The sequence below is a fragment of the Megalobrama amblycephala genome, linkage group LG22, assembly GCF_018812025.1.
Source record: "Megalobrama amblycephala isolate DHTTF-2021 linkage group LG22, ASM1881202v1, whole genome shotgun sequence".
Lineage (NCBI taxonomy): Eukaryota > Metazoa > Chordata > Actinopteri > Cypriniformes > Xenocyprididae > Megalobrama > Megalobrama amblycephala.
Genome location: NC_063065.1, coordinates 3,473,203 through 3,486,262, shown reverse-complemented (window position 1 = coordinate 3,486,262; position 13,060 = coordinate 3,473,203). Strand labels below are relative to the sequence as shown.

Sequence of the window (13,060 nt, the reverse complement as noted above, 5' to 3'; positions counted from 1 at the left end):
TTCCACGCAGGATACGTCGCCAGTTTTAGGGTTAATTACAGATTATTTTTGTAATTTTACATACATTTGTATGTAATTTAAGAAATCAGAAAAATACTGTATAAAAATACAGTAATGTTTCTGTATAAAAATGTAAATTACTGTAATTTGTCATTAATGTCATAATACTTAAAATATCAGCCAAGTTGTTAATTTAGAGATAATTTTACAGAGTTTTGAGTACAATTTAAAATAAATACATGAAGACTAAAATGACAGTGATTCATAGTCCTACCCTTCAGTAGATTCTGCCATGATTGGTTCTGGATTTGAGTGTTTTCAGCGTTACCAAGCACTTTGTTGCTAAAGAAAGTAAATACACATTCAGTATTTTTTCCACAACAGAAAGACATAGACAGGAAACAACTGGAAGCAGTGTTTTTTGCAGATGAAACATCCTTCTTTTTCTTTCCATTTCTGTATCTATAAATATCTACAGTATATACAGAATAAAACACAATTTGAGTATATCATTACTACACTGAGACAGAGAGGCTGAATAGCAATACAAGATGACTAACAATTTTACCTGTTCAGGAGCTTCTTTATCTATCTCACGTCAGGAGTTTGCAGACAGGAAGAAAACACAGTTGTATTTATACATGGGCCAACACCCATTTTTTGAAAGTCACATGATTTGCAGGAAAGTGTCAAATCTTTTGTTTCTCGTAGACAAAATATTTCTTTCTTTTTTTTTTTAGGTTCAAACATGGCACAGTTTTGTCAGCATGCAGACACTGATTTTAAAGAATCTATATTGGACATTATACAACACGTATTCGTATGAGCCTATACAAGCAGTTCAAGTTCGTCATGAATGTTAATGAAAATTAGTACATATAGAAAGTAAAATATAATTGATAAAATGACATTTATATTTGCTCATTTGGCAGACACAAGTGACATTCCATTTAATAAATTTTATCAAATTCATGCACTCACTAGGAAACGAAAGCATTGTGAGTACAATGTTACAGTTCAATTCCAACAGTAACTGTACAAAAAAAAAAAAAAAAAACATTTTATTGTTATACTGGTCCAGTTTTTCTAGTTTTAAAATGCAAACTGCATATATCACTGCCAGCATGACAAGCTGGAAAAATGGATAACAAACATGAAAAACTTTTGGGTAATTGATATGTCCAGAGTATACTATACCCCATTAAAACCCCACTTCTTTATAATAATTATTATTGATACAGGATTTATTTACTTATTATTATTATTTAAAAGACTAAACAGAATATTTGTACATTAATTTGACACACAGGGCATTAAAAAGGAACAAGAAAAAGAAAAGGGTTATGAGGGTTACAATGTAACTAATGTAAAAAGACATTTCAAACATAACAGTATGACTACCTGTTGGTACTGTGCAAAGATACCACTGTGCCATGTTTGAACCTAAAAAAAAGAAAGAAATATTTTGTCCAAGAGAAACAAAAGATTTGACGCTTTCCTGCAAATCATGTGACTTTCAAAAAATGGGTGTTGGCCCATGTATAAATACAACTGTGTTTCTTCCTGTCTGCAAACTCCTGACGTGAGATAGATAAAGAAGCTCCTGAACAGGTAAAATTGTTAGTCATCTTGTATTGCTATTCAGCCTCTCTGTCTCAGTGTAGTAATGATATACTCAAATTGTGTTTTATTCTGTATATACTGCACTGTAAAAAAAAAAAAAGTTTACTTAGAAAGCTTAATTAAACTGTTGGGTTTACATAAAAAACTTAAGGAAACCGATTGCCTTAAATTTAGCAAGTAAGTTAACTCATTATTTTGAATTGATAAAACTAGCTACCACACAATACAGAGTACTTAGAAATCTTGAGTATTCACTGTAAAATGTAATTAGTTGAGTTTACTTAGAAAGCTTAATTAAACTGTTGGGTTTAGCTACCACACAGTACAGAGTACTTAGAAATCTTGAGGATTGGTAATTCAATTTTACAAATTGAGTACTTAGTTCAGTCATGTTAAAAATCTTGTTCACATTATGTAGAAACTGCCTTAAATTTCTCAAGCATTTTTTACTCAAAGTTGCAACAATGGACCATACATTTATTTGTATTTATTAAACTGGAGATACTGTTGAAAATAAAGTTTGATGTCACCATCATGGTGGAAAGTGTTTGCTTTAGTTGGGCTCTTGACCTTGACTTTTAACATTAGTGTTTCTCTGGTTTGTACTTGATCAAAAGTGTGCTTCGTTACTGTAAACAATTAAATATTTTATTGCTGAAACTATCAAGAGACTGAGCACAGTTGAGATCATATATTTTTAATATTATATTTGTCAAAAAAGATTTTGGGGTACTTTTAGACACACAAAGACATCAATAATCAGAGTATAAATCTCAACCATGGTGACATGCAATGCATGCTGGGAGACATCATAGTATAAAACTCATCCATGGCTCCCAGAATGCATTGCAGCATGAAGCATGTCACCGTTGTTGAGATGCATACGCTGATTATTGATGTCTCTGTGTGTCTACATAGTCCAAAATGTTTTTTGACTAACATATTAGTGATGGGAAGTTCGGTTCTTTTCCGCGAACCGGTTCTTTCGGACAGTTCAATTCAATAAACCGGTTGAAAAAAACGGTTCACCGGTTCTTTTACGCTTCGACGTAATGACGTCGTCTATCGCGGGCCGGGTTGAAAAAACAAGTGATTCAAATATATAGAGTTAGTAATCATAACATCAGTCAACTAAAACATTATAATCTGAAGCGTTTCTTACAATTTAGTTTTGCATCTAAAGCATTCAAACACATATACAGGCAGTGATGTGCAAACAAAGTTTTACAGTTATAAAGTGAATAAATTAGTCTTCATCATGATCCTCTTACATTATGATTAAATAAACTTACGTTTCTCCAGATTGGCCCCTCATTCGAGTCCTCTCATAGTTGTCCTAGTTAACCGGTGCTGTGATGTTACTGTTCGATAGCTTCAGATCACAAGCTGAATCACGCATGCGCAGTATCATCAGCTCACCGGTTCTCAAATCGGACACGTCCGAAAGAAGCGGTTCTTCGGTTGTGTACTGATGATCCGAAAACCGTTGCAACCGATTCTACCCGAGAACGAGATTGAGATTCGAGAACCGCGAGAGCGATTCAAAAGGAGTCGTTTGTTTGCTCTCGCTGTAGTTTGATTACGTCATTTTTTATCTTTATATCACCTTGTTTAGAAATTAAAGCTGTCCATGGATTAAATGTTTTGATAAATCTAATTGTTTTCACTCTTTAAAAAAAAAATAACTTGAAAGCACAACTGCACAACTTTAACTATATTGCTTTTTAAATAATATTAATATAGAAAAATGAATTTGTAGAACTATTTCTGAACATTATTGATCTATGTACAAAATATTATGTTCATGTTATGTAGTTTATTATGTACAGTATTATGTACAGTATTTTATGCTATTAATCTGCTATGGTGTATTTGGAAAAGCACAATAAACGTTATATTTTCAGTATGTTTTATATTATCACACTGTCCGATGTTCAACAACTTGACTAACGTGCTTTTCGTTCACTTGAAAAGTTAAACGCATGCGCAGTATCATCAGCTCACCGGTTCTCAAATCGGACATGTCCAAAAGAAGCGGTTCTCGGTTGTGTACTGATGATCCGAAAACCGTTGCAACCGGTTCTTGACTCGAGAACAAGAACCGTGACAGGCCGTGTATGTTCGTTCGTGTGCGCCGCGCATGCGCACTCATATCAGCTGCTCTGCTGCTCGTGCTCATCATCATCAGTTCTCTCTTCACAGCAGGTTAAGTCACTGTACTGTTGGATTAACTGAATAACTCAGGGATGTTGGTTTATTTCGAGAGGTAGTGTCAGACACGTCAAAAAGTGAGTAACTTTAGTAATTTGTGCATTCATGTTCGCTTACTGGAGATGCGAACTGTTTGGAACAATTCAGACCGATTTGGTGAAATGGTTCAACCGGTTCACTGAAAAGAACCGGTTAAAAAGAACGATTCGTTCGCGAACCGGACATCACTATAACATATTAAAAACAGTGCTCCATCTCTTGCTATAGTTTAATTGATTATTAAAAAAATACTTATTTGTTTTTAATGACAAACCACACTTTTGATCAAATATAAACCTCAGGATTAAATCTGTGGGTATTCAATGATATTATCAGGAAAGATCAATCCCAGCATTTCTCTTCTCAAACACTTTCCACCATGATGGTGACATCAAACTTTATTATTTTCAACAGTATCTCCAGTTTAATAAATACAAATAAATGTATGGTCCGTTGTTGCAACTGAGTAAAAAATGCTTGAGAAATTTAAGGCAGTTTCTACATAATGTGAACAAGATTTTTAACATGACTGAACTAAGTATTCAATTTGTAAAACTGAATTACCAATCCTCAAGATTTCTAAGTACTCTGTACTGTGTGGTAGCTAAACCCAACAGTTTAATTAAGCTTTCTAAGTAAACTCAACTAATTACATTTTACAGTGAATACTCAAGATTTCTAAGTACTCTGTACTGTGTGGAAGCTAGTTTTATCAATTCAAAATAATGAGTTAACTTACTTGCTAAATTTAAGGCAATCGGTTTCCTTAAGTTTTTTAAGTAAACCCAATAGTTTAATTAAGCTTTCTAAGTAAACTCAACTAATTACATTTTACAGTGATGTAGATATTATAGATACAGAAATGGAAAGAAAAAGAAGGATGTTTCATCTGCAAAAAACACTGCTTCCAGTTGTTTCCTGTCTATGTCTTTCTGTTGTGGAAAAAATACTGAATGTGTATTTACTTTCTTTAGCAACAAAGTGCTTGGTAACGCTGAAAACACTCAAATCCAGAACCAATCATGGCAGAATCTACTGAAGGGTAGGACTATGAATCACTGTCATTTTAGTTTTCATTTAGTCTTCTTGATGTCAACAGGACTGTTAAAGCATATTTTATTACATTATATTTATTTTATTTATTATGTTTTATTAAATATTTGCTAAAAATGATCATACAACATTTCAGTATTATTCACAAAATAGAGCTACAAGATTTATTTATTTATTTTATGTTCACACTACCCAGATAGCAAGCATCCATCGAAACAATGTTAAATCAGTGTTAACTGCATTAAATCAACATCACTTTTAAACCCACATTAATGTTGAAAAATTTTGAAATTTTATCAGTGGTAACGGCATTGAATCACTGTTACTATGTAATGTTGGTTTAACATCATGCCTAAACTCTCAGAAAATGAAATACAGTAACGACTTAAAGCCACAGTCTGAAATCAACTGCAAATGCCAGTAGTTTACTGTAAAATTGAGTTTTGTGGGTCACCATTGTGCTGAAGAGTAGAGCCTGTGCTTCAGTTCAGGAGATCAAGAAATATTGATGATATGCTGCACGTTAGTTTACTTAAAAGATGATGATTGTAGTTGCTGAAAATCTCTTTATTTGAAATGTTTTTAGTGAACTCTAATGGAAAAAATTCTTAGTAATGATATGCTCACATTGTTAGCGTGTAATAAACACTAGTTTGTAAATTTAAGTGGCAGTCAGACAATTTGAGGCAGTTGGTTTCTGCAAATGAAATGAGGTAACACGAGTTTTAATTTAGTGCATGGTATCTTTACAGTAAATAACTGTACAATCAACAGTGAATTACTGGCAACAGTGTTGCCAGTATTTTACTGTAAAAAAGCCTGGTAAGGTCTAACAGTGTGGTAAAAAAAAAAGTTACATTCTGGAATATGCTTAGCAAATTCTTAATTATTAGATTTGAACATATAGTCTCACAACATACTCCATCATATTACTTCTTTGCATGTAATTTTTAGAGACAACTTTAATTCAGGCATTTATTCATATAAAAACAATGACAGAACACATACAATGGGTGCAAATTTAACATTTTAACAAACAGTACTTCTTGTTAACGGTTTATCATGTCTTAATTTTTTTTTTAAAAAGTACTTTTTTTAAAATATAGTGTAAACTATGTTTAAAATATGGTGAGAGTATTGTATCATAGGATCAGTATATTGAACAGAATTGTGACATGAGTGTATTATTGTTGCACTCTTTAAATTCTTAAATATCTGTCTTTGTTATGTTGTTTTCTGTTTTACAGACAAAAAATGGCCAGTTTAAAAACAGAATTGCACAAATTTGATAAAATCATCAAACAAAGCAGTGGAATTGATGATGGTATTCCTGCTCTATGCCATCTGACACCAAGCACAAACTTTTGTGATGAATCTGAACCATACAGAAAAATGAACTTTGGAGAGAGAGACAAAAACAAACCCCATAAAACCATTCTGATGGTGGGAGAAACAGGAACAGGAAAAACAAAACTAATCAATGTGATGATCAACTACATGTTGGGTGTTCAGAGAGAAGACAAGGTTTGGTTTGAGATCACAGATGATCAGAGTAACCGAACACAAGCTCACAGTCAGACCTCCATCATCACTGTTTATGGGTTTTATCTACAAGAGAGTCAAACTGATTTAACAATCATCGACACTCCAGGATATGGAAATACTCGTTCTGTTGAGAAAAATAAAGAGATTGGCATGAATTTGCTTAATTTAAGCAGATGTGATGACAGGGTTCATGAAATAGATGCAGTTTGTCTGGTGATTATGGCACACCAGAATCGACTCTCTGACAGACAAATATACATATTTGATGCTGTTCAGTCTTTATTTGGAAGAGATATTAATGAAAACATTGTCTTGCTTTTCACACACTCACGTGGATCTCATCCTAAAAATGCCCTGACGGCTGTTAAAGAGGCTGAAATCAAGTCTGCAATGAATGACAAGAAGAAGCCAGTGTTTTTCCTGTTTGACAACTGTCAGTCTGACACTGATGAAGATGAAACAATCCAGGAACAATCATGGAATCTCAGTTTTAGAGGAATGACAGGATTTCGCAAATTTCTTGACAAGATAAAGCCAAAAGCCCTGAAGATGACTCAAGATGTGTTGCAACTACGAAAGCAGTTGGAGGAAACCATCTCAAATGTACAACCATATATTGAAAAAATAGCCCCCAAAAAAGAAGAGCTGAAACAAACTCAAGAAGCTTTGGGCAAGGAAAAGGAATATATTAAAAACAATGAGAACTTTGAGTATGAAGTTGAAGTGAAATACAAAGAATGGGTTGATATCGATCGCTCTGTAGACAGTGTGGCATTGTGTTGCACCGTCTGTGAGGAGAACTGTCATTATCCAGGATGCTGGTGGGTCAGCCGTCTTGCATGGTGTGTAATGATGAAAGACAATCACTGTACAGTGTGCAAAAATAAATGCCACTACAGCAAACATGTCAAAGGAGCAAATATATATGTAACCAAGACAAAGAAGGAGAAGAGGACAAATGAAGCTTTAAAGAAGGAATTTGATGGTAAAATTGGGGTCAGTGAGTCTTTGGTCAAGAAGCTGGAAGAAGAACTTAAAGAATTAGAAGACAAGAAAATAAAGCTTGTGATGGATGCTTTTCACTGTGTTGGAGCTCTGGAGTTGATCGCACTCAACACTGATTCACTGATTACACTAATGTATATTGATTTTCTGATTGATAAACTGAAGGAAATAAATGAAACCCAAAAGGTTGAAACACTGGAAAACATCAAGAAGAGAGCAGGAGAAGAAAAACAAGGAGCACTCAAATACATAAAAAAAATGTGTTTATAAATAGAAAATCTAAAGAAAGTCAAAAAAGTACACTCTGAAAGTGTCCTTGTAATATAAACCTATATTATCACTGTATTTATTGCCTGAAGCAATAATGTGTTAATTTACAAAATGTCCAACGCAATGTTCATATAACTTTTGAGTTTGATCAAGGTTTCTAAATACACACAAAAAGTATTTTATTATTGTACAATTTATTTAAAAATTATTTTTCATTTAACACCATTGCATTAGGTTTCTCATTCAAACAATTGCATTGTGTTGAACTGACTTGAAACAGTTGTGTTTTGGCTCAACTCAATATTTTTATTTTGAAAGGACGTTTCAATTAAGTAAGACAAAACAAAATGTGATGCTTGTTCAATTTACTTAAGTAAATTAAGTTAATCCAACACAGGACTTCCCCTTCCCATCATGCATTCACAGCACTGCACAGAGCATTGCAAATGTTGCAATAAAATGATATTTTATGCATTTATTTTTTTTATCAAGAGAATAAAATTGGGAGACTTGTTACTGTTTAAAGAGGCATTTCTACCTGATTTCACCTACAAGTTCTAATTTGGTGTTATAACCTACTTCAGTCAGTTTGACATAATGCAAAACTGTTTTAAAAAGCTTTTTTAATTTAATTTAATTATATTGCCACAATGCATAATCTGCATTAAAGCTCAATATCTACACATTTTGCTTCAATAAAAAATTATAATTTGGTTTTATTTAACATTAGATTACATCAAAGTGAAAATCACAATTAACAGAGCTACTTTTCACCACAATGGTAACACAAAATTCAATAACAGAAACTCCTCTAAATGTACAACTGAACATGAAACATTAACATAAACTACCAACATATTTCCCTTTACTGAAAAACATAAAATAACACCTAAACCCTAAATCTACTCTCCTAATGCAGTCCCTTCCAAAGCATGCTGGGAACTACAGATCCACTGCCATATCCAACTTTTTGTTTACCATTATGGTGAAGAGTAGTGCTTGTGCTTATGCTGGACACTGAAAGTATGGTCTGTACTAACATCTGTTTTTATTTAATGGTTTATTATATTGTGCTTTTTAATGTATAATACTGCAAATTCAACTGTACTGTGTAGAATCAGAAATTTTACTTAAAAGAAGTTTAAAAAAATTGTTTTTAACAAAATTAGTTTTTTGTTTGTAATTGGTTTCAAAAGCAAAAACTGTTTTTGAATTTAATAGTAAAATATTAGGTTTTATTAAAATAAATATGTAAGTTGTACCAAAGTAAAAAAATAAAATAAAAAAGTATATATTTTAATCAAAAATATAGTTTGAGAAAAACAAATAAATGTAGCTGTAACAAATTGCAGTAATTTTTTAGGTTGGTCCGAAGTATAATTTTTTTTGGTGCATATCTATTTGAGCCGGAGTCATACCCGGAACAAGAGGAGGCCCCCAAAGAACTTCAGCAATTAAGGCTAGAACAGAACGTTTCTGAATGGTTGGTTTTATTGTCTACATCTGCTCCGGCATCAAAACAATGGCGGAGTGTTTACAGCTGACTCAGGGTGGGTCTATGCTAAAACGGCAGTGTCCATCAAGAGCCGTGAGGGGCCTGTGCAAAATGATGTCACTTTGCCAAGAATATGTGAACGGCTTGATCTGACAAAGTGCTTATGATTTATGGGGACTTTTATGATTTATCATTGGGTGGATTTTTATAATTATAGGGTGGTTGTGTAGACACACCACCAACACACATGTCCAAACACCATGTACTAATGAATTTTGCATCCGATGTCCTCTTTAACACATAGTCTCTAATTCAGGGGTGGGGAATGTTGATCCTGGAAGGCCATTGTCCTGCAGAGTTTAGCTCCAACCCTAACAGTTAATGATATAATTAAGTGATTAATTAAGGGATGATTAAGCTTTAATGATGAACATGTGCTGTTAACAAGCAGAATCACTGAAGAAAAGAGAAACACAAGAACTACAACTGACTTCTGCCACAGCCTTAGATAAAAGACATTAGATCTCTCAAGATCTCTTTATTTCGGTCACACATCTACAAAAATTATTGTTGAGAATTAACAGAGGTTTAGATGTTTGGTTTGAGATCACCATCATGGAGATCAGCGTTTGGTTTAGTCGAGCTCTTGACCCCTGAATTTTGTTGAGTTGCTTCTTTGTTGGCAATTGCAGGTGTTTTCAGAAAACATTTCTACATTACTAAAGCAGATCAACATGTTTGTTTAAATAACAGACAAATCACTATAATTGTTGACTTAAAAAATTAAAGCATTATAAAAGAGTATAAATATCAACTAATAAGAAAAGCCAGTTTTCAGTTATGATACCATTGTTTTATTTCAGTTGCTGAAGATTGATGCCCATGAGTGTACAAATAACATTGTCATTGTTAACTTAGTTTAAAACATGTTTGTGTCATTTATACACTCACAGACATCAACATTGGGCATATGAAACACAACAATGGTGACATGCTTCGTGTCAGCATACAAAAAACATTCATGGCTCCCAGCATGCATTGTGGCATGAATAAATTATACAGCTGATTTGTTTTTTTATCATTGTATGGAAGTAAATTAATGCCAAATGTTTTTGAAATAAAAAGCTTGTTGAATTGCATAATGGAAAAAAAATATGCATTACATTGACTGGGCTTGCATTTTGATGCACTGCATTTTTAAGGCTTGCATTTTTATGGGCTGAAATTCAACATGGTCGTATATTTAAGCTGTGAATATTTCAATTAAAAATATTTCACACATATTTTCATTATTAAAAATTCAATAATTAATATTCACCTTTCAGATTTCACTTCCAAAATATTAATTCTGTTTAAAAATACAACCTATAAAATTCGACTAGCAATTTTCAGTCCATTTTATTTTGCTTTACAAATTCGCTTCTACAAATTCAGTGGTTCAAATTCGGCAGAAAATTCAACATTTCACATACGGGGAACTGCAAGAAAAGCAGTAGAGTGCCGATGCATGATCTCCATCTGCTGTTAGTCTTCTTCACCAGCAGGTGCCGCTAGCAGCTGTTTACGAAGACCAAAGCAACGCTAGTAAGTCATCACCCACACAGCAGGGGACTCCTAGGCGGATCCGCATTCAAGTCGCCAAATCCGCGTGACTGTCACATTCGTTTTGACACCGCCCAGAGGATCAGGTCCGCATCCGGGCGACGCCATAAATTCTACTGTCAATCAGCGGGTCTTGAGCGGACCCATGTCGGATCCGCGGACGCACACGCGCCTTTACTGTAACGGTTGTATCAATTTGCGGGTCCCAAACGGACCCGCCGCGGAGGTAAGGTTTTAATCGCGGATGCAGCGCGGAGCCAAGGCAGGGTCCGCGATCCGCCTTCGTTACAGATCCGTCACTGCGCGCAAGTGGACGCCGATACGTACGGGTCCGTTCGCGGCAGAGGTGTATAGTCCAGGGGTCAGAAAGTAAAAGTCCTGCTATATTTTTTTTTTTCACCCGCTGAAGCGCTGTTAAAGTTAATGAGATAAATAAGTGTTTAATTGAGTGATGATTGAGCATTATTGAAGACACCTGATGATAACAAGCAGAATCGCCAAAGGAGAAAATTTTAAGCCACCATCACAGAGGTCATGGTTTGCTTTAGTTGGGCTCTTGACCCTTGACTTTTTAATATTAGAATTTGTTTTGGGCTGCTGTAACTGAGTTGTAACAGCTAGACAAGCAAAGAGAAAAGATGATCAGGTAGTGTTGGTTATGTTTTCACATAATCATTATTTGATCTGAACTCATTTAGAGCCCAATCTCTGAGTTAGATTTACATTGTTGATTACAGCAGCACAGTGATTATACAGATCAGTTTTATCAATAAAATATGAAGGATTTCTTAAAAGTTGTTCTGATCAAAAAAAAAAAAAATCCTTTTTTTCAGGCACACACAGACATCAAGAATCAGCATATGAATCTCAACGACGGTGACAAGCAACATATTCTGATAAACTGATCAACTCTGAACATTAGAAAACAAGCTACTAAAAAGTTACAGAAAAACAGCAAAATTTAAATAGTGAGAATAAAGAAATTACTAAGACAATTCAGCTCATAATTTATTCATGCAGCAATGCATGATGGGAGCCATGGATGAGTTTTGATTGGTGGCACCCAGAATGCACTGCAACATGCTTTATTATTCTCACCATTGTTGAGATTCACAGACTGATTCTTGATGTCTGTGTCTAAATGAAAGTCTTTTTTTTTTCTAAGAACAACTTTTGATGGTTGAATTATTTTGAAAAAAAAAAAAACTGGATCTTCTGCGTTAGAATCACAGTGCTGCTGTAATCAATAATGTAAATCTAACAGAGATTGGGCTCTAAATGAGTTCAGTGATTCAGGTCAAATAATGATTATGTGAAAACATAACCAACACCACCTGATCATCTTTTAACTTTGCTTGTCTGGTTGGCTTTAACGCAGTTAAAACTGCCCAAATAAATTTTAATATTAAAAAGTCATGGGTCAAGAGCCCAACTAAAGCAAACCCTGACCTCTGTGATGGTGGCTTAAAAATTGTGATTTTCTCCTTTGGTGATTCTGCTTGTTATCATCAGGCGTCTTCAATAATGCTCAATCATCACTCAATTAATTACTTAATTATCTCATTAACTTTAACACCGCTTCAGTGGGTGGAAAAAAAAATATGGCAGGACTTTTACTTTTTGAGCCCTGGACTTTCCACCTCTGCGCGATACCTCCGCGGTGGATCCGCCACGGAGTCCTTTTACTGTGTGGGGATTCATTCATAAAAACGGAGTTACAGAATTAGAGCAAACGGTAAGTGAATGTGTGATGATTATCAGGGCCAGTATACATGCAGAAAAGCTGATAAAGACACAAAAGCTGTATTTATGTTTAATTCAGTGTCTTTACGGTTACTTTCCCTGTGTAGGCTACAGCTTTCTCTACAGTGAACAAGATAACGTTATTACCCGATGCTGGTGTACAGATCAAACGTTAAATCTTAGGTAGACATATTTCTCTCTGTTGTTTAGTTTCCTTAACTTTACAGTGGGTACGGAAAGTATTCAGACCCCCTTAAATTTTTCACTCTTTGTTATATTGCAGCCATTTGCTAAAATCATTTAAGTTCATTTTTTTCCTCATTAATGTACACACAGCACCCCATATTGACAGAAAAACACAGAATTGTTGACATTTTTGCAGATTTATTAAAAAAGAAAAACTGAAATATCACATGGTCCTAAGTATTCAGACCCTTTGCTGTGACACTCATATAATTAACTCAGATGCTGTCC

General features: G+C 34.2%; 1 protein-coding gene and 1 long non-coding RNA gene across 3 annotated transcripts; one reads left to right on the top strand and one right to left on the bottom strand.

Annotated features, from left to right (window-relative positions):
• Positions 1-274: 274 nt before the first annotated feature.
• Positions 275-606, bottom strand: LOC125257899. The gene is made up of 2 exons (XR_007182474.1): positions 569-606; positions 275-342 (listed from the first exon to the last, which is right to left on the bottom strand). It is a non-coding gene; the product is annotated as an uncharacterized LOC125257899 (long non-coding RNA).
• Positions 607-1,357: 751 nt separating this feature from the next.
• Positions 1,358-8,881, top strand: LOC125257826. Of its 2 annotated transcripts, none has more exons than XM_048174585.1 (3): positions 1,358-1,611; positions 4,848-4,915; positions 6,174-8,881. In XM_048174585.1, exons 2-3 carry the CDS (start codon positions 4,896-4,898, stop codon positions 7,744-7,746), a joined length of 1,593 nt encoding a protein of 530 aa, XP_048030542.1. In that variant the 5' UTR covers positions 1,358-1,611; positions 4,848-4,895; the 3' UTR covers positions 7,747-8,881. The 2 variants fall into 2 exon arrangements, with proteins under 2 accessions (XP_048030542.1, XP_048030544.1); XM_048174587.1 differs by having other exon boundaries at positions 1,582-1,619.
• Positions 8,882-13,060: the final 4,179 nt, after the last annotated feature.

What these genes read in the sequence shown, in the direction of transcription:
- LOC125257826 (XM_048174585.1), top strand. Translation starts at nt 4,896, where the DNA reads ATGGCAGAATCTACTGAAGG. An exon ending in ATGGCAGAATCTACTGAAGG is followed by an intron (nt 4,916 to 6,173) that starts GTAGGACTATGA and finishes TCTGTTTTACAG; the next exon opens with ACAAAAAATGGCCAGTTTAA.